The following is a 26775-nucleotide window of genomic DNA, read 5'->3' on the forward strand; positions in this document are numbered from 1 at the left end:
GTGAATTGAATGGGTCAAATGACCTACCCAGGGGGGGGGAGGGTTAATTATGGTCAAAATTTACCCTAAGGGTTAAAAGTATCCAGAGCACGGGGGTTTGTTTTTGCAAAAATAAAGATTTGCGATCAATTAAGTCAATAAATAATTGATAAACATACATTTTGAGCTAACTGACTTGTCCATTAATAGCCTAATAGAAGCACTTCTACAATACAAATTGAGAGAGGAATGGATTGTATTTTGTAGATCTGAACTTGGCCACATTGTGTTATCCTGTTTATGTCTGTATTTATGACGGACGCTTTATAAATACACAAACTGAAAACAGCTGATCCGATGCGAGTATTGACGTTTCCACGGCCGACGCTAAATTTCAAACCTTTTCCTTTTCAGGGTTTTATTTTGTAGTAGGTCTTTAGTTAAGTTCGTACCTTTTTATAATCCCGCTCTATCGACGTCTCTTGTCTTTTTTAGTTTTTGTGGGGAAACAACAGCGTGGCGGAAGAGGGAGGAGACAGAAGTTTCATTAAATTTTTGGGGAAATGCGCTTGTTTCTCGATGAGAAGATCAAGAACGCTCTCTTAAAAACCAACTACAGCCAATTATCTGCTTCCATAAAACGCATCTGAAGCTCAACAGTTTCACACTGCGCTGCTTATATTAGTGTGTGCCAGAAAAGTGAAGGACTTTATCTCAAAGATGCTTTCAAAGTGAGTCTGCGTTAACTTTTCCTCGTGAACGATTAGTTTTCCTGCGTTTGGACGGACGCCTCCGCGCCGCCGCTCTGCCGAGTTACTCTGTATTCTGAGCGTCGCCCGCCTGTCTGTCAGTATGATTGACAGCTGCTCTCGCACCAGCGTTTATGCAGCGCGAGTCTTGTTAGTCACCCCCCCCCCCCCCCCCACCCGTCCCCCTTCCACTCCTCAGGTGAAGGCCGTTGGAGTTAATAGAGAATAGAAATGCAGATTAGAAACAGGGAACTTTTCGCACATCAACATCTGATTTAGAGGCAATTCTATGCATAAATACATGATGGGCATCGGGATTCATAGACAAGGGTAAATAACCTCACCTTTATTCACACACACACCACACACACACCACACACACACACACGCTGGCCCCTGTGTCATTTCTATTTCTCAGCAATCTGCCCACAGAGGCAGCGGGTCTGTCTCAGCTGAGCGCTCGGGCCCTTTTAGAGAATTACTGCATGGTTATCAAAGGCATTTAGATTAACCCCGGTCACTGTCTCTGACCCGCCTCCTCTTCTGTCTCCTCCTCCTCTCCTCCAGCTTCTGCATGCTACCGCTCTCTCTAATAACATTTTGACATTAGGATCTCTCACAAATGCCTCTTAAATCCCCCCCCCCCCATCCCCTTTAACGCTCCCCGAAACCTCTTCCGACCGCTGTCCGTGCGCGGCGGGGGCGGCCGAGGCTGATAACTTTTCATTCATAATTAGCAGTCGGCGAATGGGGCTGCTTCGGGGGGAAATTGAACTGTCAGCGGCGGGGCGCGCGGCGTTTGACCCCATCACGCCCAGAGGGGGCCATCATAATTTGTTCATTTGGTGTCCATCAGGCGGGCGCCGGCTCGGCCCCCTCTTCCTCCGCCGCCTCCCTCCTCACCCCGCTGACCTCCCCCCGTAGTGGGGAGCTCGGGGTTCACGTCTAATTATGAATCGGCAGAAGGACCCCCCGAGCGCCGCGAATGTAGCAGCAAGCTGCCCTCCAAACCTCGCGCTGCCACTCAAACGGAGGAGATTGCCTCTTAAACAGGAATAAATGCACACACACACACACACACACACACACACACACAGACGCCGCTCCGGTGGCAAGTGGATACTTTGTTTTAATGCAGCATTATTTTACTTTACCTAGTTTTAGAATCCAGCTTTTTGTCTGTTTATTTCTGTGTGTGTGTGTGTGTGTGTAGGGGCATTTGATCTGTCGTCTTGTGTTTGTTTGTTATCTGAGGGGTCAGAGGTCGTGACGGCGGTCTCTTAAAAATCCTATTTTTCATTTGTGTGTTTGAGCAAGTGAATTAGGCTCTTAACCATGAATATGATGCCACATCGGTTTGATGCAGCAAAGTAACAACATAAAAAAAGAAAAAAACATTTAATGTATTCTTAAAAGTTCAAGTTTCACTTCCTGTGCGAGATTCTTAAATTAAGACAAAATGATGGATTGCGATTAGAGATTCAAGAAATCTTATGTAAAAAAAAAAAAAAAAAACATCATCCTTGTGTGGTGATTTCTACAAGGTTATAAATTTGTATATTTTCTTTTTGTAAAATAATATTTCCAGCATAACAAACTGTAAATGCTATTTCACTACAAATATTCTGATTATTATTATTTTTTGTTAATAAAAAAAAAAAAAGATTCAAGAAAAAAAGGGACTATTCATGAACCCAGTTAACTTCTATTAACAATAATAATATAAATAATAAAAGGATTTCTCTCTCTTTTTACTAGCTTCAGGATTCGATACTGGACTCGGCTTAACCTGATATTTGTAATATATTTGTAACATTTGAAATGTAGTCAAATATAAGTATAAAGTAGCAGAAAACTACACTGAGTTTCTTCCATGTTTTGCAGCTAGTGTTACAGTATTTATAATATCTACTTTAATTGTAAGTCTCTCTTCTCTTAATTGTTTATAGTAAATGTTGTTGTATCTTTGAGTTTTGGACTGTGTGACGTTGTATTGGGCACTTTTCAGTATTTTCGAACATTTAATTGACGATCGGCAGATTAATCGTTGATGAAAACAATCCATCGTTCATTAAATATCACGCAAATTCAAAGGCGCAGTTTGCCAACAATACTTCCAAAGCTAAATGAAGGACAATGCTGTTTCTGAATAACAATCGTCTATTATTGCTAATCTTCTGTAATGGAAAATTTCGAAAAAAATTAATTGTTTTAAAACGCCTAATTCACTGACAAATTGTCATAAATGAAGTAACCTCTGTCTACATGCGCCGGAGACACTTCTTGTTACATTAAAGTAGTTTTTCGATGGCTGTAGTAACATTTACTTAATCCAATTTGCAGCCAAGGTCTTTGTGACGTCGCCTCAATTAATTGTCATCTCCTGACTGAGGGGAACAATTAGGCCCTAAAGTCAAACACATGTCCCTTACCTTAGTCCTCACAACTCTTGTCGAGCGTAATGAAATCCTGTCCCCGGCGTTGGAGGCTGGCTGAGAAACAGAAATGGATTTTCAATATATGCCCATACATCTCTGTGCTCCCCACGCCACTTTCTTTTTTTAAAATTGGCCCTCTTATGCACACGGCACGAAGCTACCCCCCAGCTCCCCGCTTAACCCTTCTTTCTTTCTTTCTTTTTTGAATATGTCAGCGGGATTTTCAGGTCATTTGCCAGAGAGGATGCTGGGAGCGTGGCGTCCGGGGGGCTCTGAAGGTGACTGGTGTCTGTGTCATCCATCACGGGAGCTTCCTTTAAGTTGATGCATAATAGAGCCTCTCAATCAATTTCCCCCTCGCTCATTGTCACCTCCCTCCTTCCTGTCCCGGGGTGGAGGGGGGGGGGGAGCCAAAAGAAAAGAAAAGGGAGACTGACAAGAGAAGTCAAGGTTACATCCCTCTTCTTCTCTTATTTACACTTGAGTGAAGGGGGGGCTTGTGTCGGGCTTTTCACCGTCCACGGTGTCAAGTGGGTGATGACAAGCAGTTTGAAGCCTCCGTCCTCGCCGCCCAACGACGAGACGGGACCTTGACCACGTGTCTGTCGGGGAGGTAAATCTCACATTACAGGCGGCTTCATCGAGGGCGACCGCTCCAACAAGAGCGGCCCGATGCACACGGCGGCACAACGCCACGCCGGAGGATGTTTGTTTGACCTCCTTTTGCCGGTTCCCTCGACGGCGCCGTCTCTCGGGCGGCGGGGTTTGTTTTTTAAACGCGTTTCATACGGGCGCCACTCGAATCTCGGAAAAAAAGAGTCCCAATTCTGCTCGTTTGCCATCTGATCGCGTGCCCCTGTGGCGAAGTTTGTGGTGCCTCGTGGGTAATCGGAGAACTGGGTTAACATGCAGCGGGTCCGCCTCCCGGCTTCTGGCCCTCCTCACCCTCCCAAAGCGTCTGCAGCAGTCCGGACTTTTGCGAGTCCCCGCAAAGTTTCACAATTCAACAGATAAACCACATCGAAGGTCGTGGAAACCGACTGATTGAGAGTCAGTTTCAGTCCGACTTCCGGTGGAGTCGAATACAACGATGTGGTGATCTCTGCTGTCGTCCGATTTACCCATATCTACTTTTTCAAAACCAGTATCCCCGTCCTTCGACACGAGCCGCCGTACGAGAACTTATAAGTCAATATATCCAGTCAGATAAACGAGATTGAGGAAGACTCTGACTCTGGCATTCAAAGCCCTTTCTACAATTTGTCGTTTTTGACTAATTGACCTCAATGTTGATGAAAATAGCGTCATGTCTTACATCTTACTGCTTAGTAAAAACATCCTTTGAGACAAACCTGCAGCTTTTCCTCGCGTCTTGCTGATGATGGTGAGTTTTACTTAACGCCCCGAAACTCATCGCCGTCGCGTCGTACGTCAAACCGATTCTGTCTCCCCACGACACGTCGGAGGAGGGGGAGGACGCCACTCGGCGCCCTAATTGTTTCTTCACATCATATTATTAGTCATATTCAATTAGCTTAATTAGTTCACACCCTTTGCTTAAACGTGTACGCCTTCTATTCCTCAGTGTTTGTTCTCCCCGTCTCTTTGAGGTGGTAAAGAGCTATTTTTCATCATTTTTCAAATGTTGTGTTGCCTCTCTCGGCATATGAATACGTGGAGGCGCTAAGTGTTTGAGAGGGTGTGAAAAGGCTCCGTCCGCCCCGGCGTTTCTAAATAATTAGTGGCGTCACTCAAGGCAGACGAGCCTCTTTGACTTGAAGAGACTGCCTTCAAAGTATTCGTACTTTTGGCGACGCTTTTTATCATATTGAGGCGTTTGTCATATTCGACAGGTTAATATCTTCTCTGCGTTTGTGGGCCGAAAGCCGAGAGTAAAACATGGAAAGCGTGAACAATGTTCCTCCGAGTAACGAGATGTTCATTTTCATCCGCCTCCTTTTCTTTGCCGCTAACTCTCAAAGGTAATGTGATTTCCTGCGTCTGAAAAGGTAAAAGCCCCTGCGAGCGGCGGGTTCGGCCCATGCAGGCACTTGTGTTTCTATTCATTAGAGGTCGTTTTTATTCAGGAGGGTTTGAACCGAGCATCCAGCCCATTTCCCTCTAACCAGGCTGATTGGGAACATTTCTTAAATGGGCTCGTCTTTCGCCCCGCCGCCGTGATAAAGGGAGGGCTGGTGGGGAGTCGTCGGCCAACCCTCGGTACAACTTCACTCAGAAGTGCTGCATTCCCCGCGCTGATTGGACGCGGCGAATTGCGTGTGATGGAAAGACCGGGGATTCTTGTATTAATCTGTCCTTTTGTGCGAATGCATTTGCACTGTAATGTGCGAGGCGTCCCTGGATATTGTGTTGTTGTGATGTGGAGAGCCCGAGGCTTCTGGGTAATGTTCTGCATGTTTTTCTTTTTGTTGTTTTTTCTTATATTCCTTTTCTGCTCTCAGGCTGTTGTTTCCAGCCGTGCTTCGTCCTGCCATACTAACACCTGACTTTTGTCTTCAGTTATCTTGTATGTGAATATATTGTGAATGCAATCAACAGGGATTTGGGCAATTATTATAACTCACCAACTTTGTTCCTCTTTCAACATCACGTCTTTGGTTTGGTCCAAAAAGAGTTGGATGGGAAACAGCCGTTATATACGCTTCTCTAATCGACAACAACAGTCATTTCACTTGGCTAATCATTGTAAAACATATTGGCAAAGGGGAAGGAGACCCGATCGTCTGTGTTCAGCGTGACTTTCCATGTTTTTAAAAACCTAATGTTATATTAGGAAAGGAGAATGGAATCACTGGTTGCTGAGGTTTAATCCCGTCTTTTTTTCGACTTCTCTCTAGGTCACCACTCCATCTTTTGGCCCTGTGAAAACCCACGAGCTGCTTCACCATATGACTGGAAAAGGTCTGTCGGCCAAGTACCATTTCCCCCGGCAGCCCTGTTTGTACCAGCCCAGGATGGTGGCTGTACAGGTCATACTGGCCAACAGCTCAGACCACAGCCTGGAGAAAATCCACATCGGAGACCGAAGCCCCGCGGGCCTGAGCATCCACTGCTTCAACACCATCGGTGAGTACGAGGGCCACGCAAGTGAAATACTACCTGCAGCAGCTACATGTGACATAAGATTTAAGGCTGGTAATATTATAATATGGGTCTTACTGTCGACTGGTTTGTTGACAGATCCTTCAAACTAAAATTTCAACAGCTTGTTAAATCTTTTCCCTCGGTGGTCCAAAAACTATTCGTCAGAAGTAAAAAGCTAAAGTCAGGCTGTGTAAGGCGGCAACTTCCGGTTCTGAGACGTGAAAGCCAACGCTTCTCAAACCTGCATTATCTATAAGTCTATATACACGATTCTACTTCTCTCTTGATTTATTCCCTCAGTAAAAATTGTAAACATGAGTTCATTTCTCAATCTCTAGTTTCAAGTCTTCTTCAGTTCAGCTTGATGTTCGTTTAGTAAACGATGGTCATTTAGGGTCAAACTATAAAGCAGGGGATGCTTGAGGGCGGGGCTTCAAGGTGATTGACAGGTTGCTACCAGAGCTGTCGTCACTCCTCTGGAGTCCAAATATGGCCGGTGCCACTCACTTTCCCAAACAACCTCTGACTTTATAGCAAACTGCTTTTTTAACATTCACAAGGGACGGGGGACGTACTGACGTATGTTTATATTGTCGAACAAAACCCTCCAGACTTTATTTCAGACCTCCAACCGAAAAGCCAATTCAGAAAACCTACCGACTCTTTTCACAAGAAAGTCAGATTGAGAAAAACAAAAAGCCGTATGTGGCCTTACATCTTCTACATAATCTAGTTTTCTAGTCTGCTGGCCTCCTCCGGTTATTGAACTCGCTGCCAGTCCTCACACAACCTGCGCTCAGTATTTGCAGATTTATTGACGCCTCGTTTATTACAATCCGTGCAACACGTGATGCCTCCCCTGTATTCATTCACGATGGCCTTCTGGAATTTCTACACCTCCTATGATTGTTTTCTCAGACCGATATTAAATGATCATTTTGAGCCTGTTTGCTATCAGCTCAGCAAATAGCAACCCCCCCCCCCCATGCAACCTGAAAACAGCCAATATTACTTTGGCTAATCCCTGTTCATGAGTATCGATCAGGCCCAACAAACATGCACCATCTCCGTTACTCTCGTCACCCACGTTATATGATTGGTACACTCGGTATAATATGCAGCGCTCCCTCAAGATTTTCCCTCTTATTTTTTTTATTTCCGTGCACACAGGCGGCGCCGGTGTGCGGTCGAGCGCGTTAAAACTGCCAATTGCAGGCGATTGATTGGGCATTGAAGGAAAACGGTGGGTAATTTGGATCGATCGCGGCCGGCCACTGCGAGCCGGCGGCCGCGGTTGGTTTTGATAAGTTGCCGAGGACGACGGACAAAGCGTTTATATAATGCCGTTTTGTGTTTGTTTGTCTCGGGATGATAAACGACAGGGCGCGTGTTTAGTGGGAAACGTTGCACATTGCCTCTAAAGGCGCTTCACGTCGAATAATTTAACTGAAAATGAAATGTTGTTTTGCGAATTTGTCCCTAAATCGTTGAATTTCTTTATTATATACACTACCGTTCAAAAGTTTGGGGTCACTTAGAAATGTCTTTACTTTTCAAAGAAAAGCACTGTTTTTTCAATAAAGATAACATTAATCAAAAATACACACTATATATTGTTAATGTGGTAAATGACTATTCTAGGTGGAAACGTCTGGTTTCTAATGAAATATCTCCATTGGTGTATAGAGGCCCATTTCCATCAACTATCACTCCAGTGTTCTAATGGTACATTGTGTTTGCTAATCGCCTTAGAAGACTAATGTCTGATTAGAAAACCCTTGTGCAATTATGTTAGCACAGCTGAAAACAGTTATGCTGGTGATATAAACTATACAACTGGCCTTCCTTTGAGCTTGAAGTTTGAAGAACAAAATTAATACTTCAAATATTAATCATTATTTCTAACCTTGTCAATGTCTTGACTATATTTTCTATTCAATTTTCAATTCATTTGATAAATAAAAGTGAGTTTTCATGGAAGACACGGAATTGTCTGGATGACCCCAAACTTTTGAACGGTAGTGTATATTTGTACACACAAAAACTACTTACTGGCTAAGTCAAGTCGCTGATTATCTAAAAACATGATTCAAACATATAAGTGCTAATTTAGGTGCAAACGGATAAGGGACCAAAATGAGTAAATAAAACACCAAGTATCTTTAATGTCGTCTCCACTTCCACGGGTGGATTCATTCGTCTTTTCCCACAATTAGGAGGGAACAAATCGGTTAATCGTCTCTCCAGACTGTATTTGAACCAGTTTATCTTGCGATCTTATATTAACACAGTGGATGAGACCGTTGAAAGAAATAAAGAATGCGATGAATGGCTGCTGGAGCCGACGTGGACGCTGCACTGTGAGTCGGTGATGGCTCTGTTTTCACCGGGCGGTTCCTCTGGAGTCTCGTCTCCGTCCGTGAGAAGAGTTACACAGTAAAATAGCTCTCTGCCCCACGGAGGATGTTTCTGTCTGTCTGTGGTCTTCTCATCCTTAACCTCATCTTCCTCCTCCTCCTCCTCCTCCTCCTCTCATTTAGCTGTCCAGACTTTCTCTTCAACTCATTTTATTTGTGGGGCTTTACTTAACTCCCTTGTCTTCCTCGTCTTTTCTTGATGCTGATGCGCTCTTTGACGTGTGTGCGTCTGTGTGTGTGTGTGTGTGTGTGTGTGTGTGTGTGTGTGTGTGTGTGTGTGGATAGATTTCTCAGACACGGTGGCCTTGCTTTGTGAAGTAGAAAACACAAGTGGTGTGGATGCCTGTCTGTTCCACTCTGCCCCCCCCTCTATCTACTCCACCTCCTCCTCCCTCTTTGCTCCATCCTTCCTCACGTTGCACACTGTGCCCTTGTCACTCACGATTTCTTTTTTTTTTCTTCTTCAGAGCGGCTGGAGCCAGAGGCCTCGGTGACGGTTTCCATGGGTATTGACTTCAGCGACTCGACACAAGCAGCCAACTTCCAGTTGTGGTAAGACAACCTGACATCGCTCATATCAAGCGGGTTTTTTTTTCTTTCTTCTCCTCCGACCTTCAGTCTTGCATCTTTTTTTCTTTTTTTTCTCCTATAGAGCCATGTCTCCAGTTTTCACTTCATCCTCACGCGTTTCTTTCTCAAGTTAATTTGCATCCTCTCGTCCTTTTTTTAGTATTATTTGTATCTCCCCTCTCTCATTGGTTCTGTTGTTAATTCTCCTTTTCCTACCGGCTCGGTGCCGGCACTCCCAGGTGAGACATCAGCCACGATTGATCCGGGTTCACTGGGATAACAATTATTACGCCAGTGATCGGGCCCAGCTCAAATCAACCTGCTGAATGCCATCGGCTGCCGCTGATCAATAACCTTATCAGAAAATCTGTTCTGGTAGCGATCAATCCGACCCAAAATGCCTTGCAAACCATGCGAATGGCCATCGGAGGAGAAACATTGAATGCACAAACACACCCTGAATAGACAAAAGTGCACAAAACTCATGCACACAGTTCACCAATTTTCTATGTTTACTTCTATTGATCCATCTGCCACAGACGGTTTCACTTTCCACCTCCAGTGTGAACGTGCGAGTCGCTAGAGTGCTAATTTTGATCTGTAGTTCCTTTTTACAGACTTATTTTACAAATAGGTGGCGTAATATTATCAAGACAGCACTGCACAGCCCAATACAACAATAATGATGCAGTATTTAAAAACAATGAGTATCTAGTGGTAGCGTGAATGCAGTTTTGCTTTAACCCTCCTGTTGCCTTAGGGTCAATTTGACCCCATTCAATGTTTAACCCTCCTGTTACCTTTATATTTACTGACATATTTTACCCTTGGGGTCAATTTGACCCCAGCAATTAAAACCTCCAGAAAATTATTAGAATTAATATTGTTTCCCAAGTTTAAGTGTGAGGTACTTTATGTTTGTTTCTTGACTACCTAAATAGCCCTTTAAATATATAAAAAAGTTGATATTTCTTATATGTTTGACACAGTGAAAAACAGCCTGGGGTCAAATTGACCCGAAAGAACACCGACGTTAAACATTGAATCGGGTCAAATTGACCCTACGGTAACAGGAGGGTTAAACCGTCTCTTTGGTTTATGGTTAAAATACAAAAGTCAAGCAAAGTGAAACCACCATGAACGCATGAAGAGAAAGTTGAGATGAGAATAGGAAAAGCATACTCTCTAAAATGTTGGATTCCTGCTTTATGGGTAAATAAGTGTGTGTTCCCTGTTCCTGCGGTTCCCCTCAGCACCAAGGAGGACCAGTTCAGTGTGTCCATCCAGCCGGGGGTGGGCGAGCTGCTGATGCCCAGCACCATGACCGAGCAGGACTTCAGCAAGGAGCAAGGTGGGGAGTGTCCTCTAAACCAAATCCATGACCACAGTGAAGGTCACTGAATACAAACTGGAATTGTTGCCCGACTAATTTAAAGTCTGACGCACGTGAACTCTTCTGATAAAACCTTGTTCACCATACACGTACATGGCTTATTTATTCTATACAACATTACTGGACAAGGACGATTTCCTGCATTATGGGTTATTATTCAAAAGTAACTCACGTATATATTGTTGCTTTTTTACTTCGCTTTGAATCCAGTGAAAAAATTATTTATTTATTTGCTTCTCATATGTCTATAAAAGGAATTTTGTTAGACTATTTGGTCTCAAATATGAATTTTCTCAAGGAGCTGTAATCTTTTCTCAAATGCTCTGTATTGTGATTTCAGGATAAGGCTCGATTTATGCAATATTTTTTTTATTGCTATCATTAGATTTACTAAAAGTAATGTCAGTCCATGAAACTCAAGCAGCAGTAAACCGGAGCGCTCTAGTGAGTATTTACAGCAGCAGTCGCTCAAGAAAAACGTTATATTTGTAAACGTGTATTGCTGCTTAATACCAATTGAGTAAAGTCAATTAATTATTTCAGTTTACAGGTTTTTTCGTTATATATATTTGCCTGCAAGAGCTCTTTTATTTCTGCCTAACTTGTGCATATTTCTCTCAAACCCTTGTTCATTACTAAGTGCACATGAACTGGCCAGATTTTTCCTAATTTTAGTTGCCGACGAATTCTGTTGCTCAGTCCCAAAATATATATTTTGATATTCGTAACACTTTATGGTGATGGTACAAACGTATCTGCTGCATATTTAGTTGAAGCTGGAAACGACGAATCCAAGAAGTGCCTGAATGAAGCTTCTGTTTGATGAACGTTTCGCATGCCATCAGGTAAGCTCCTGGGCATGAACGAGACCTCGGCGACCGTCACCATGGCAACAGCAAACACCTCCAGTCAGGCCATCAGCAAGCAGGTCCTGTCGGTGGCCAACGTCGGAGTGGTGTCGTCCAGCCCCAACGACCTCCACAGGTGAGCTCTTCTCGCCTCTGTGAATATAACTCATTTCCACACTTTTATAGATGGATGGATGAAGTATATGTTGCAGAGTTTTTCATCTGGTGCTGTAATATGTGCTTTGTTCATACAAATAAGAATATTATTAATAATAATATTAAGGCGTTGGATTCATGACACGTTTACATTTTAGTCATTGGAGGCAAAATAATAACATCGTAGCCGAGGAGGAGAATATTCTGACAGAAATACCTAAAATGTACGAGAGAAAACACTTGAATATTATCTGATATAAAAAAATCTAAAGTAACGTTATGTTAAGGACATGACCTCAGTCCTAAAAGGAACATATACACGTTGTCTTTCATGTTCTTTTATGAACTATAATACTGAAATCTGTATGCGTTGTACTTCATTCTTATCTTGGACCTTTTATACATAATATTTGCTTGTGTGTTATGAGATGAATCCTAAAGTTTTTCGTTTCCGATGTCGTATATATATTTATATATATATAATTTTTTTTTTACTCAGAATAATACCCCCCCACCCCCCCCAATATTTTCCGTGTTTTTAGGCTGTTCATCCGTCCCATTCTCGTGAACGCGATACCTCAGGAACGCGTGCTGCAGAGACTTGCTTTCAAGCGGAGCAGATGCCCTGGCGATACTTTGACGCTCAGACGTCTGTGATCACGCAAAACAAATACAGACGTTTTCTGGCAGAAACTCTGATGCTAATTCTGACAATTTGACACAAAAGTCTAAGAGTATCAAAATGATGACGTATTGACCGGACGTGGATGTTAACCGCTACTTGACTGGTTGGTGGAGGCACACACCTCAATTCTATTTTTTTAAATATATAGATTTTTCTATGAATATTATAAAATGTGTGTATGATGGGGTGGAAGTGGCTCTCACACACACATGCCAGGGGAATGCCCTGAGAAGCCTGGCTGTGTAATTGGTGTACACAGAGTGTGCTAATGAGCTTCCTCCTCTGTCACGCACACCCGAACACCTGATAGATAATTACACCTCCCTCTCTCCCTCTGTTTCCTGCTCTGTCTCTCTCTTGCAACCCCCCCACCCCACCCCACACACCTTCCTCTTTGTCTCTCGCCGCGCCCCCGTCCCTCTCCGTCGTCTTTGAGCGCTCGTAAAGGAAGTGGGGAAACGTGTAGGAATGAGCGAGGGTCGGGGAGGAAGCGTAGAGAGGAAGAATGAGAGGGGAGGCGGCAGCACGAGGACACGGGGAGCCGAACGAGTGAGCGGAAATCAATGTCGGCCTGCGTCCAATAAACCGAGACTTCATTCAGAATAACCGATGGCTCAAATGACGCCGTGCCATCAATCTCCCTCCTGCCTCTGAGGAAGACGGTCCTCCAGCGTCGCCCCGGGCTCTTTTCATAATGAAGACGCTGTCGTCCATGTTGTCTGCCGGTGGTGAGCGGCTCCTCCACGTTAGAGCTGATGGGGGGGGGGGGGGGGGGAGGGGACAGATCTCTAAATCCGTCCGTTCACGCTCCTGATTGGGTGCCATGTGGCGGCACATGTTCAAATCATGAATCGATATGATTATTGTATTGTTGAGATTAGAAGATTAGAGCTGCTGCCATCGTTCGACGAGTCGGTGACGTTAATCCGCAACGTCTCTAAATCATCAAAGCCACAAAAACCTCTTTTGGTTTCAGCCTTTTCTTAATTTTCTATGGACCGTTGGCGAGACGTCATCAGACATGACAAATTAAATTCAAAGTAAATTTCATTAACTGTTCATACTGTACTGGAGCTTTATTTACATTTACCTCTCCGTGCATCTCGACTTAACGAGTCTTAAAAACACGGCGGTATGATATTTAAGGGCTGCGACTAACGATGAAATACATCTTCTATTAGTCTGTGGATTATTGATTACGATCAAAGCAGGTTCCCAGATTGAAATATGATGTCCACACTGTCCAAAAATATCAAATGCACAGCCATACAAAACAGAAGAGCAACACATCCTCACATTTAGGGAGCTGCAACCGGAGAATGTTTCGTCTCTTTGCTTTTGATAAACGGACTGAAACAATTAATTGTTGTTGATTAAATTCTTGCCGTTCCTAATCGTTTTAGGGCCGGTGGTTTTAGTCGTGGTGGTTTTTGCGTGTTGCTGCTGTGCATACTTTGATACACACACACACACACACACACACAGTGATCGATCTGATCGGATGCACCCACTGAGAGCTTATTGTGGAGGTCACTCTGCATTAAATGTGATGCGTGACCTTCTTTTTCTCCTCTGATTGCGGCATCGGAGGTTCTGTCTAACGAAGCGATCGCCTCCTCCTCCTCCTCCTTGTGTACATCCCTGCACTCCTCTGGTTTATCAGCAGGGTGCAGCACTGCTTCTCCCAAACAGGCGTAGGGGTGGGGTGGGGGGGGGGATGCCACTGAAACACATAAATTGATTGCTGGAAAGGAGGATGGCAATAAATCAAGCAGGAAAGCAAATGTAGAAAACGCTGTTCTTGTTTATGTCTAAACAGGCGGAATAGAATAAATGTGCTCTATTTTTCAGTCCGTTTGAAAGCAAATTTGATCGAATTCTGCATGCATTGCCAATCCCTCTGGTTAGAGCCTAATTTAAGGGGGAAAAACAACAAACCTGAACCCCCTCCCTTGATTTACAAGCTGTGCTTTCTCTTTACTTTACACGTTGATTTAATTAAATGACGCTTCTCGAGAAACACACTGTATTCACCCTCTTTTTTTCCTGGAAAAGTTGAATTCTTGTTCCCGTTTAAAATTGAATCGGTCGTCATTTATAAGCCGACTAATTAAACGCCTGATCTCTTTACAGTGTGGCTCCTGATCTACATCTTCAGATGATTCAAAAGAGTAGAAAACGGACGACGACGCGACGTGTCGCACGTCGAGCTCTGGGACGTTTTTTTTTATTCCCCTTCCTATTTCCCATCAGCCCCGTGCCGCCTCTTCGTCCTCTCCTCCCGCCCCGTCTGCGGTCTGTCCGTATGGCCGAGCTCTGGAGAAGCGTGGAGGGGTTCCTCGCTCTAATTGGGGGTAATGGCTCTGGCCATCTGCCCGACCGCAGCCTGCGGTCGGGCCTCGCTGACCACTCAGTTGAAGGACACTTGTCCACCTGGCCGAGGACCAGGATGGAGCCTTTCTGAGCTCCTGTAGGAACATCGCGCACGGGTCTTTTTTTTTTTCTAAAACCAAAGTGTTTCGTTAAGTTCCGCGGGGGGGGGCTAAGGCCTGGATTCTCGGTTGCAGAATCCTCTGCATCTTGCCGAGGGTGAATGTAAAGGTAAAAGCCCACTTTGTGTTTGCCGGGTGGAGGGGGAGGCAGATGGCACACACGGGGCTCTCTGCACTGAGGAGAATCTCAGATAATTGGAGAGTGATGCTTAGCCGCGGCCCAGCCGATCGATGCCAATCCGCCCGCTCTAAGTCCAGGGGTTATGCTTTGCTTTTCTTTCCATACACTGCAATTAATCCAGTGTTTAGCCCTGCGCGTGAAGAGTGCAGGGGAATACCAATGACCCGTTTAAGGCCCTGCTCGTCCCTAATCTGTCCCCCCCCCCCCCACTCCCAGTCCCCAAAATGACCTGATGTTGTGACGTCGATCTGCTTCGCCACAAAAACCCGCAAAAGCGAGAATGTTCACAGCGCGTGCACCTGGAGATCAAACGCGGGCGAAAAACCCGCTCTGGTTTTTTTCTTTTCACTCGCTTCGTACTGCAACTCGTGCACAAAAGCCCAGAGCGGCGTCTCCGGAGACGGAATGAAAAGCAGCCTCGGGGTAGTGTTAACTGGCCGAGTAAATGATAGATTTATATCCTAAATCCATTAGCAAAGCCACAGGGACCACATAGACACCGTAAGCTGCTGACAGCGGGGGGGTCGGGGGGGGGGGGGGATGTTGACTAGTTCTTCATGTTTGTGTTGCATTAGAATACAAAATGTTTGCATAAGTAGGATAATTTCTTTTTGCATTGTTGTTCAAAGGTTGACGGAAAGTATGACACGGCGACGCGTCTTCAAGTCGTCCTGACTGGACATACAACCCCTGAATTATTTAAAGAAGCAAAGAGGGTTTGGTGTTGTTGAGAAAAAAAAGAATCCTCTTCTTCAATGGCTTGTGTGTTTCCTGCTGAAGTGGCTAATATTTTAATTAAGCCCGAGGAGGACTCTCTCTCTCCTCCCTGAGAGCTCCCTGATAAACTCCCTCTCCTCTGTTGATGGTAATTTACAGCTCCCCAGAGACCCACCCAGACACACTGGGGTGTGTGAGCCCGGTCTCATTGTATATGCATGCCCCCCCCCCCCCTCCCTCTTTAACGTGTGCGTGCTAATTGGTGGATGTGCTCGCCGCTCTTGCCGCACAGCACGCCGCTCTTCCCACCGGCCGGCCTGCGAGGGGAGGGGGGGGGGGAGGGGCCTGCTCTTCACAGGCTTTAGTCAGGCCTAAGTGGGGCTCTTTGTAGGCTGTTTGTCAGGCCTAAGCAGGCTGCCACGGGGGGGCCTTTGTTGCCGGGATGTCGTGCTAAATGGAGGCAGATGGCTGGGAGTCGGCCACGCTCGGGCTCTGAGATGCAAGAGGGTGGTGGGGGGGGGGGGGTCACACTGGGTCATAGCCCCTGTCTGCCTCTTGTTAGCGCTCTCAATGGGGACCATGTGGGCCCAGATTTGCCCTCGGTCTGCAGGGACGGTATCCAAGGGAACGGCGGACCAAGAATCCTCACGATGGTCCGGAGGGAGCCAGTGGGACGGGGGGGGGGTCGTCCCCTCATACTGGTCCAGAGGCTTCCCACACACTCATAGACCGCCACAGTTCATAAAACAACCCAGCTAAATACAGTTTGATTGACACGGAGGGCGTATCCCGCCCCTCATGGATCTTCAGTCAGCTGGAATAATGGACTGTCTGTTGCTCGGCGCTCTATTTCTTTCCCGTCACATCGTTTTCCTTCTTTGTCTCACTCACTCATTTGGAGTAATTACAAGGTGTGAGGGGATTTTCAGGTTCGAGGGAGAAATGTGAGTTAAGTGTGTCGGCTCTGTTTTTATTGTCTTTTTTTTTTTAAGGAGCTTTGTGTTTGTTATATGTTATTGATCATTGATGTAGAGGTCAACCATCGGATTCACATCCACGTGGTTCACATTTCATATTCTCTGCAACAGAAATATAAATGTCATCAAATATACATTTATAATACAAAATGTATTCAGTGTAAAAAAACAATTTTTTTATTGAAATGGTGTGAAATACCCGACGCCAACAACTGCCCACGAACAGATGTTGAATTATGTTTATTCTTTTTGTTTAACTTTAACTTCAACCGAGGTGAATTTTTCAAATTTGCCACCGAACTACAACGAAATCATTGTCTGTGGTCAAAGTGGTTTTTTTTTGCTTTGGAAGGTTCTAAAGTGAATAAAATGACCCGAAGGCATCCGAGTGGCAGCCAATAAATGAGCTGCTTGATTTCTCTAAATGCTAAGGAAAGGTGTTTCAATGCTTCCTTTCCTATGTACTTGTAGAAGAGGATACAGCAAACCATCTTCACGAAAGGAAAGTTGCTGCAAGAAACTTTGCTCTTGTGTTGATTTTGGCGGCGCCTGTGGACAAACGTGGTACTGCACCACTGCTCAGTGTCAAAGATCCAGGTGTCTGGATCTGGGTCTGTCCTCTGTGGACTGGTCTCAGCTGGAGTCTGAGATGAAGGAGTTTTGGTATCCGATAACGAGCATTAAGAATAAATGTATAGACATGACCAGGTTTCCCGCTAACGGTCTGGTTTACTCATGAAGGTCCTAAAGAAACCAGTGAGTCTGTTTCAGAACCAGCTGAACATTCGATTCCCTTCAGAGAAACCTGTTGATGAACCGTTTTTATCGGGACTATTTCTTTGGTAGAAAGTAGTTCCATTGCCTTTAATGCTCAGTATTAGTCTGACTTTGTTTTTGTGACTCTGACCCCTCACTTCTCTTCCTCTCCTCCAGGTTTGCTGGCCGAACAGTCAGCAGCGGAGCCCTGGTCCTGGTCTCGCTGGAGCTGAAGGAGCCCTCCGCCGCCCTGCTCACCATCAACACGGAGAAGAGCGTCATGGCGTCCATGTTGCTGCGAGACCTCAAACAAGCCCTCGCCCTGGCATAGAGATCCCGCCCGCCCTCCCTTTAGTAAAGGTAAAGGGGAACCACACTTCATCAAAGATGTCACATATTTTATCTCTGTGGTTGAGGACAATTTGGGCACTTTTTATCCGAAATACAGAACCCCCCCCCCCCCCCCCCCCCCCGAAAAAAGTAGCGCTTGAACGTGTGTCACTCACGGAGAATGGAACTGGAATCAATCATTTTTATGATCCGTGGTTATTTAGAAAGGATTGTCCTGAATCACAGAGATAACTTTATGAAGGTCTTCATATAAAGTGGCGACACCCCTTTTAGACACACACACAGAGGGCATCGAAGAATAGATTTTTAACGTGACCTTCAGAAGTCCCTTCCCAGCCAATCATCTCAAACCACCTGGTGGTTTACCTCAGCGGGTACTATCTACATGTCATGGCGTCTCAACATTATTATGCACAAACGGTTGTACCGACACTTTTGGGAGAACGCACTAGTCTGACCGCTCGTCTTCGTCGATCGTCGGAGCGACTTTAGTGCCAAGAAGAAGAGAAAAGCAGTTTAGACCTCGTTACATGATGAACGCCAAACGAGCCTCTGACCCTGGCGTAGCTCCACATTCAAACCTTTACACTGCCCCCCCCCCCCCCCCCAAAAAAACGTGTTAAAGTGCCTTCTATATGAAAATAATGTTATTTAGAAAACCAAAACCTAAATGTTAGACTGAAATCAACAAGGTCTTTTTATTTGTACCGCTTTGCCTGAACAATAAAATGAATTTATTAAAACGAATAAATATTTGTCTCTATAAATATTCATATATATATATATACATACAGTATATATATATTTTAGCTGACGGTGTCTCCAACACGCTGTGATTTATCGTCATTTACACGAACGTGGCTGAAACACAACATCGTTAATGATGAGCGCTGCTAATTGGCAGGATGAGCTGCGTCCCATGCACTCATGACATCATGATTTTGATGAATCTGTCGCTCCACCTGCCAACATATGTTCGTCCTCCCTCCCTCCACCCCCCTCCTCTCATTGTCCCATCCACCGAGTCGTTTCCTTTAAACCGTCGGAAGGCAAGAAGAAACTCGTGATCTGGGGCGCATTAGTTATACTCTGTAGGTAAAACTGTAAATGGAATAGATGGCTGTGGAGTAACGGCTCATGTAAACCTCAATAAATACGATATATATAAATCTGCCACTTCCACTTTCATTTGGTGGAACGAGCAGCTTGTAAATTAAAACTGTTTTTAATTCCAGAACTGATTCATGACTCGCACAAACACAAATATCTTATCAGCGGAGCAGAAATATAAACCGCTGCTGTTTTATTCTCATGTTTCTACATTTGAGTCACGCGGCGGCTAAGAATGAAAATAAATACCGAGAACATCTTCAGAAAAAAAACACAGAACACTTCCTGCTGTCGGAAAATCATTTCCAGACTATCGGAATGAATAAAATATTACGTCTGCTGCAAAAACAAAAAGTTAACCCCATAAACTGAAAATATATATTTATTTCATGGCTTTCTGTTTCTAAAGCATCTAAAATGCATACGTTGTGCTTTAATATTCCTTTTATATAATTTATTTAAGCTCTGCAACAACTTGCGAAGCCTTTTGTGCTCGACGCCCTAATGACGTCGACGTGAACCAGAATTTAAGTATTTTATAATCCCTTGTATACCATTATTATCATTTATACATATGTACACATAGTTAAAGGAACATAATTACATATTTACATAGTTAAATCTCCCATCCCAATAAAAAAATATATTTTTATCCTTGCGGCCAAATATTTACAGATATATCCTTCTTAAAAATAAAGGGAGGCTTTGTGTCTTTAATGTATTTTTAATACAGTACAAAGAAAATGGGTGGAAACTATATCTGCCCTGAGTTGCAACATATGTTTTAATTTTCAATGAATTAAAAGACACAGAAAAACAAAACAAAGGCTATATATATATATATATAAATATGTGTGTATATATATATGTATATACATATGTATGTGTATATATGTGTGTGTATATATATATATATATATATGTGTATGTATATGTATATATATATATGTGTGTATATATATGGCTTTTGTTTGGTTTTTCTGTGTTTTCTCTGTGTTTTTTATATATATTTATCTGCCGACCCCTGCTAATAAACTTTAGTTTTTTCTTTAGCAAACTAAAGAGCCGATTGTCCGCCTAGCGACAGCTCGTCTTAGTTGCTGCCCGTGGAAGAAAAGTTGTGCGGCGCCACGTGACGCCTTGCAGCTCCTCGGCGTCGTGCGCTTTGCTTCTGGCTGTCGGCTCCGGCTCATAAATAGCGTCTCTGAGGGCGGCGGTGAACACCTGTTAGCTCGTCTGTCACAGGAGCTCCACTCGCATCCATCACCTCTCCCTCTGTACTCATTCCCTCAGCCAGCTGTTCCCATTACACACACACACACACACACACATCATCCAGATCCGCTGCCACATGGAAGGTATTCAAACTTATTTACACATTTTACAAGCTCTGTTTGAACTATTTTAAGGCGTTGATACAAACAAACATCTGGATTCTTCTTCAGAAACAAACATTGTTCATTAAAATAAGTCAATAAGTAAAACACGACATGCTGATGTTTAGCAGGTATAACGTTCTTTTGGCCTTTACACATCGGAGAGAAGAAAAGCTCAATACTTGCAGCATATGTTGCATGATCGCGTTATTTATTAATTATTTATAATGCTGGAATATACATTTGACATTTTTCAGTTTGAGGTGAAATGTTCTCCAGCTTAAAATACTGGACACTGTTTTACATACATACATGTATGTATATATATATATATATATATATGTCTACATGATGTATGTATATATATATATGTATGTATATATATATATATGTGTATATATATACATACATGATGTATATATATATATATACATACATGATGTATGTATATATATATATATATATATGTGTGTGTGTATATATGTATATATATATACATATATACATACATGATGTATGTATAGTGTGTATATATATATACATATATACATACATTGTGTGTGTCTGTGTGTGTGTGATATCCATCTCCTGGCGTTGGCACCTGCTATAATGGGCTCTGGGGAGGCAGTGAGAGGTGGAGGTGCCGCCTCTCTTCCCCTGCAGCTCTCCCAGTGACAGCTTGATTTCTTTCCCTCTCTGGGCTGCAGCACAGCGACACGATGGGCTGTTCAGTTGGTCTGATCGCGGCCTGTGTTTGAGGAGAGTGGGGGGGGGGTAAAAGCAGAGGATCCCCAGCTGAGGAAACGCCTGTCTGACCTCACCGCTGAGAGCAGCTTCTCATTAGCCGGCGTGTCTGTGATCAGCTCCTCCAGCCACAGACCTGCCACATGGAGAAGTTATGGATTTATTAGGACCAGTTTTACTTTCAACCTCGGGTGTCGTTCTGGACGGTTGCTGCACATCCTCTGGATGTCACGTCATTTCCTTCTGCTAAATTCACATAACACTGAGCGGTCGCACGGATATGGCGTGTGTATGTCGGCCTCCACAAACAGCCAATAGGATTCTTCCGATTTAGATTTGTTCCAGAAAATGATTTACCCACAGCAAGATAATCTTCACAAATGAACAACACTCGGCAGGAACAAAAAAGCTCATATTCAGTGAACAGAAATGACCATATTTGGACTGATACGGAGACGACTTGTCAATCACGTTAAGCCCCGCCCTAAAGTATACACTGCTCTAGGTTGGTTTTTTTGCCGCCAGTGACAGGAAGTGACCATATTTGGATTGACGAGGAGTGAGAAGTCGTACACGTCTCTGGCAGAGAGACCTGTCAATCACCCCGCATAAGTTATACCCTGCTGTGTTCTATTTGACTCTAAATGGATCATAATTTACTCAACAAACATCACGCTGTGTTGAAGACTTGAAACTAGAGATGTAGAATGTTTATTACTGAGGGAATAAATCAAGAGAAAATTAGAGTTATTTCCTTATAGACCTTTATACAACCAGAGGAGTCGCCCCCTGGTGGTCAGTAGATAATATAATGTTTTTTATTATATGTTTCCGATATTCAGTTTAATTTCAGATCTGTTGATTGACAGATGAACTCAATATCAAAACCTATTAAATACTTTTATATGGTGCCTTCATCAGTCAAAAAAAAAAAATCCACTTGATTCAACGACTTCTCGATCAGCACGTTAAAGAATTCAAGTTTTCTTTGCACCAATGGGACGCAAGTCGTTTCTTTTCCATCCAGACTTTATTCTATAATAATGTTCAGAAAACTGCAGCTTGATTTTGAGTAGAAAAGGGAACATTTGTCAAACTAAGTGTATTTAAATTATTGTGGTTTCATTCATTATTCTTCTCAATTAAATGTTTTTTTTAATTTTTGTAATCAAAATAATGTGTCGGAGGACGAAGGGGCTTCATAAGGAACACTCACTCGGTTATCCAATGATGTCATGCAGATATACAATACCGTTCAAAAGTTTGGGGTCATCCAGACAATTTTGTGTCTTCCATGAAAACTCACTTTTATTTATCAAATGAATTGAAAATTGAATAGAAAATATAGTCAAGACATTGACAAGGTTAGAAATAATGATTAATATTTGAAGTATTAATTTTGTTCTTCAAACTTTAAGCTCAAAGGAAGGCCAGTTGTATAGCTTATATCACCAGCATAACTGTTTTCAGCTGTGCTAACATAATTGCACAAGGGTTTTCTAATCAGACATTAGTCTTCTAAGGCGATTAGCAAACACAATGTACCATTAGAACACTGGAGTGATCGTTGATGGAAATGGGCCTCTATACACCTCTGGAGATATTTCATTAGAAACCAGACGTTCCCACCTAGAATAGTCATTTACCACATTAACAATATATAGTGTGTATTTTTTATTCATGTTATCTTTATTGAAAAAACAGTGCTTTTCTTTGAAAAATAAAGACATTTCTAAGTGACCCCAAACTTTTGAACGGTAGTATAGTTCAGGGACTATTTCTTTGGTCGTAAAACAAAAACCTCAATTCTAAACATGGAAGTGCATCTAGTTGAGATCATTCTGAAAAAACTAAACTGGGTGAACCGGACCCTCTTTTCTTTATTTAAACAGTTTGCTCCGCTTGCTCAACAGACATGCTTCCTCTCCTCGTACTGATTGTTAAAGGTCAATAAATTGACGACACCGATCATTTCACAAGTCGCCTCCAGTTTGATCTCCTGTTCCCCTCGTGGAGCTAATCGCGCCTCACTTAGAAACCCCAACCTGCGAGGTAATGGGCGAGATGCACGACATCTGAAGGGACACAAGTGTCATAAGCACACAAATACAATTTATTTCCCCCAAAACAATCACTGAGTAACTCCAGCAGACCCGTGGGAACGGTAATTGTGGTGATTATGCTCAGATTGATGCTTCACAGCTATTCCTGTTTCTCCTGTATCATAATTAGATTTTTCTTTCTTTCCTCTTCTTCGTCTTCTTCCTCGACTGAAGTTTCTTTTTTAAATGCTTCTTCGGAGCTCGGAGACTAATGACTCCATGTTTCCCCACTGAAATGTTCAATCAGCGGCTCATTAGAGGGACAGACGCATTCAGCTCTGCTGATTTGATTTTTCACTTTCCTTTTTTTTTTTGCGGTGTCCAACATTTATCAATCTCCAGCCGAGGTTCATCCGTTACACGGGGACTTTGTCGCTCTGCGGTAAACATTTCCTCAGCGACACGAGGATGAATCTTTGACATCGTAGATATTTGTGACCGGGGACATCTGAAGTTTTTTTGTCATAATAACGTATGAATAATTAGCTTTCGATGTATAAACTCTTGCTGCTCTGTCACTCCGAGAGCAACGAGAAAAAAACAACTTCACATCCTTAAGAGGCTTTCATTGCATTGTTTACCTTTTTAAAGAGGCCATCTTGCAGCTGCATTTAACAATTGACTCATGCTTATGTTTCTCCCAAAGTGAAAGCACAAAAGAGCATTTTATGGTCAACACCCACCGCCAGCCTTTAATTAGCATTTGATTGCACTTTAAAAAACACTCAAGTGCATTAAAAAGTGAGCACGCGGTATAAAAAAAAGGGGAGATGGGCTTCATTAATAGAGACTATGGGAGGTTAAAAAAAAAAAAAAAAAAGCTTCACACATCCTGCGCCCCGGCTCTCCTCCGCAGGGCCACTGCTGTGATTTATTTGCGATACAGACGGCGAGCTGTTGACGGGTTGAAACGAGTTAATGCAAGTTAATAAGTTAAAAGGGGTGAGGAGGAGGTGAGTGCTGGTTAAAGTGCTCCGGAGGCCCATTCGCCGCCAATTTGGCCCCATAAAGCGTCGCACTAAAACAGACTCCCCCTGACATAGTGGCATATTAGTGGTGCACACAAAAAAAAGACACATAAACCTCAGTGATGCACGCACACAAAAGTACCGCCTCTCCAAACACACACACACACACACACACACACACACTAATGAAGACCTGTATGTGACGAGCAGAGTGCCGGAGCAAACACTTTGCATCAGCCTCCGGGTTCTTTCAATGATCATAAAAGCCGGAGTGGAGTCTGGAAATCAAAGAAATGCCTCTCTCTCTCTCTTTTGTCTCTCTCTCTCTCTGTTTCTCTCTCCCCCCCCCCGCCCCTCTATCTCTCTCTTGTTTGTTTGTCTGTACATTCATTACTTTTGTGTCCTAAATGACATATTTAATATTTTTAATTTAATTTTAGTCATTAGTATTGTATTGTGTATGCATATATGTTGTATATATACATATATATATTATTTTATATTTTACTTTGTATACTTCTTGTATACATCTATATCTTTCATCCCTGTTTTTTATATTTTATTTTTTATTCTTGTGTGTTTAGTTTATTGGTGCTGCTACTGCTACGACAAATTTCCCCTTGGGGATTAATAAAGTATTTATCTATCTATCTATGCCACGTTGAGCTCTTGGACATTTTGACTGATTTATTAATTTTCTGACCAAATAATTCATCGGTGATGAAAATAATCATTTGTTAGTCTCATTTATATTAAAATAGTTAATGTTTCTCTCAATAATAGAGCAGTGTGTTAGGTTGGTGGAGCTAGAACATTTATTTTGTTGTGCTATTTTTCAGTCTTACATACTAATAGTATATAGGTCATCATAACCTATTGGTTAGAATATCTGAGCCATCATTTTAATATCTATTACCCCTTTTGGCAATAGTTATTTTTTTATTTTTTCATTTAAATTAAATAGAAGTTTGGAGGTGAAATGTCTCTTTGGTGAAACTGTAAAACAACTCGAAAACAAGTGAAACGTGGGGAAAAAAATATTGTAAAAGTTTTTGTGTGACAGCTCAAAGAAACCAGGGAGCCACATGGTCTAATCTTGAATAAAGTTTTTGGATTTTATAACAACCGTTAACATACCCTGTTTAATGTCAAATGTTTATCTGAAAAGTCCCCAAAATAGTCCAATATTCCCATCTGAGGAGTCGACTATGATGTCGCCGAACATGGAAATACTGAAGTACGAGCTGCTGGACTTTTGATTTGGAAAAACATTTTTAGACACAACGTTGTTTTTTGTACTTGTTAGTACTTTTTAGTTTAATAAGACTTAATATCTTGTTGATGACACTTTAAAGCCCGATTAGCATTCTAACAGATGCTTAGTAACACTGCTTCATTGTTCTATATACTTAAATATATATTTATCTGATTTGTTCAGTGAGTGCTTGTTCTTCCTTCGGTCAGTGAACGCAGCATCACTTAGTAAATCAGCATCCTATAGACTCTAAAGTGACCGCTGTGTAATCTGTAACCGTGTCTCGGCCTCTCATCTGAATGCTAATTTTCCATTTAAAAATCCTCCCTTCCGGGGAGGAGATGCGTTTTCTAGAAACCACAGATGTAGAGAGGGTCGAGCCTCCTCTTGCCGCAGCTCTGAGGGCCGCTTAATTAACCCCTGGGCCGGCCGGCGGGGCGGGGCGAGCGGGTGGGGTTTCCCCTGGCTGCGCTTGGGCAATAGATGGAGTCACAAACCCCGATCTCCGATTTTTAAATGCGCATCTAATTTCCACGGTGCCGCACACGCGCACACGCAGTCCCCTCTGCGGTGCTCCAATACCCCAAATCCAGCATGTAATCCCCCCCCCCCCCCCCAGGGGCCGGCAGCCTTTGAGAGGGGGCCCCCGGGGGGTCGAGCCCGCAGTCACTTTTGGGGAGTTAAATGCTCTGCAAAGATCCTTTTGTGTGCGCCACGCACACGGCGGCGCTCTTTGGAGGCGACTCGCATAGAAGCGCGAGCGGCCTTTAATTGGACCAGTTGTCATATGGAAATATTTGAATAGAGGATCGCGCGCAGCACTTCACCCAAATCCACTGGCGGCTTGGAGGAGAGACTCCGGGATTAGATAAATGGACTCAATCAGCCAATTAGCACTCTGACCGGCTCGGGAACATGCCGGTTAACATTTGAAAGGGGTCGCGAGACCTTTTTGTCACATTAATAGCAGACGTGTCATAATACTGAGGGGGATTACACCAGAGGAGGTGCTAATCCTGTTGGGGTTAACACCGCGGGGGGGGGGGGCGCGGCGGCGGCGCGGCTTTGAATATTTGGCCCTCAGTTGGTCCATTTTTTTGGGGAGGTTTCGTCTTCTCATGGAAGATGATTCCTGCATCAGCCTCATACGCGCGCGCTTGTGTGTGTGTGTGTGTGTGGGGGGGGGGGGGGGGTGTTGAGGGGGAGGCTGACAAGGTTACACGCTGCATTTGTTTTTTTCTTCTTAGTTTGGCATCCCTAATCATGGCGTTTCCAATCGTGTGATTTATGTCCGCCGTCCAAACGCGGGCTGTGATTACGAGCCCCGCCGCCGGCGAGCTGCAGCTCCAGCGGGAGAACAGGAGGGGGGGGGGGCTTTATTTATTACCGTGCCGCGGCCCCCCGGA

General features: G+C 43.6%; 1 protein-coding gene across 2 annotated transcripts in view; it reads left to right on the forward strand.

Moving 5' to 3' along the window:
• ap3b1a (adaptor related protein complex 3 subunit beta 1a) overlaps positions 1-18419 on the forward strand; it is a 52284-nt gene extending 33865 nt beyond the window's left edge. For both annotated transcript variants that reach the window (XM_056432498.1, XM_056432497.1), the window contains exons 23-27: positions 6025-6253; positions 9156-9240; positions 10512-10609; positions 11497-11635; positions 17641-18419. In XM_056432498.1, the coding sequence (XP_056288473.1) occupies positions 6025-6253; positions 9156-9240; positions 10512-10609; positions 11497-11635; positions 17641-17794 (705 nt within the window). In that variant the 3' untranslated portion in view covers positions 17795-18419. The remainder of the gene's footprint in view (positions 1-6024; positions 6254-9155; positions 9241-10511; positions 10610-11496; positions 11636-17640) is intronic.
• The last annotated feature ends 8356 nt before the right edge of the window (positions 18420-26775 follow it).

The sequence above is a fragment of the Pseudoliparis swirei genome, chromosome 15 (assembly GCF_029220125.1).
Source record: "Pseudoliparis swirei isolate HS2019 ecotype Mariana Trench chromosome 15, NWPU_hadal_v1, whole genome shotgun sequence".
NCBI classification, from domain to species: domain Eukaryota; kingdom Metazoa; phylum Chordata; class Actinopteri; order Perciformes; family Liparidae; genus Pseudoliparis; species Pseudoliparis swirei.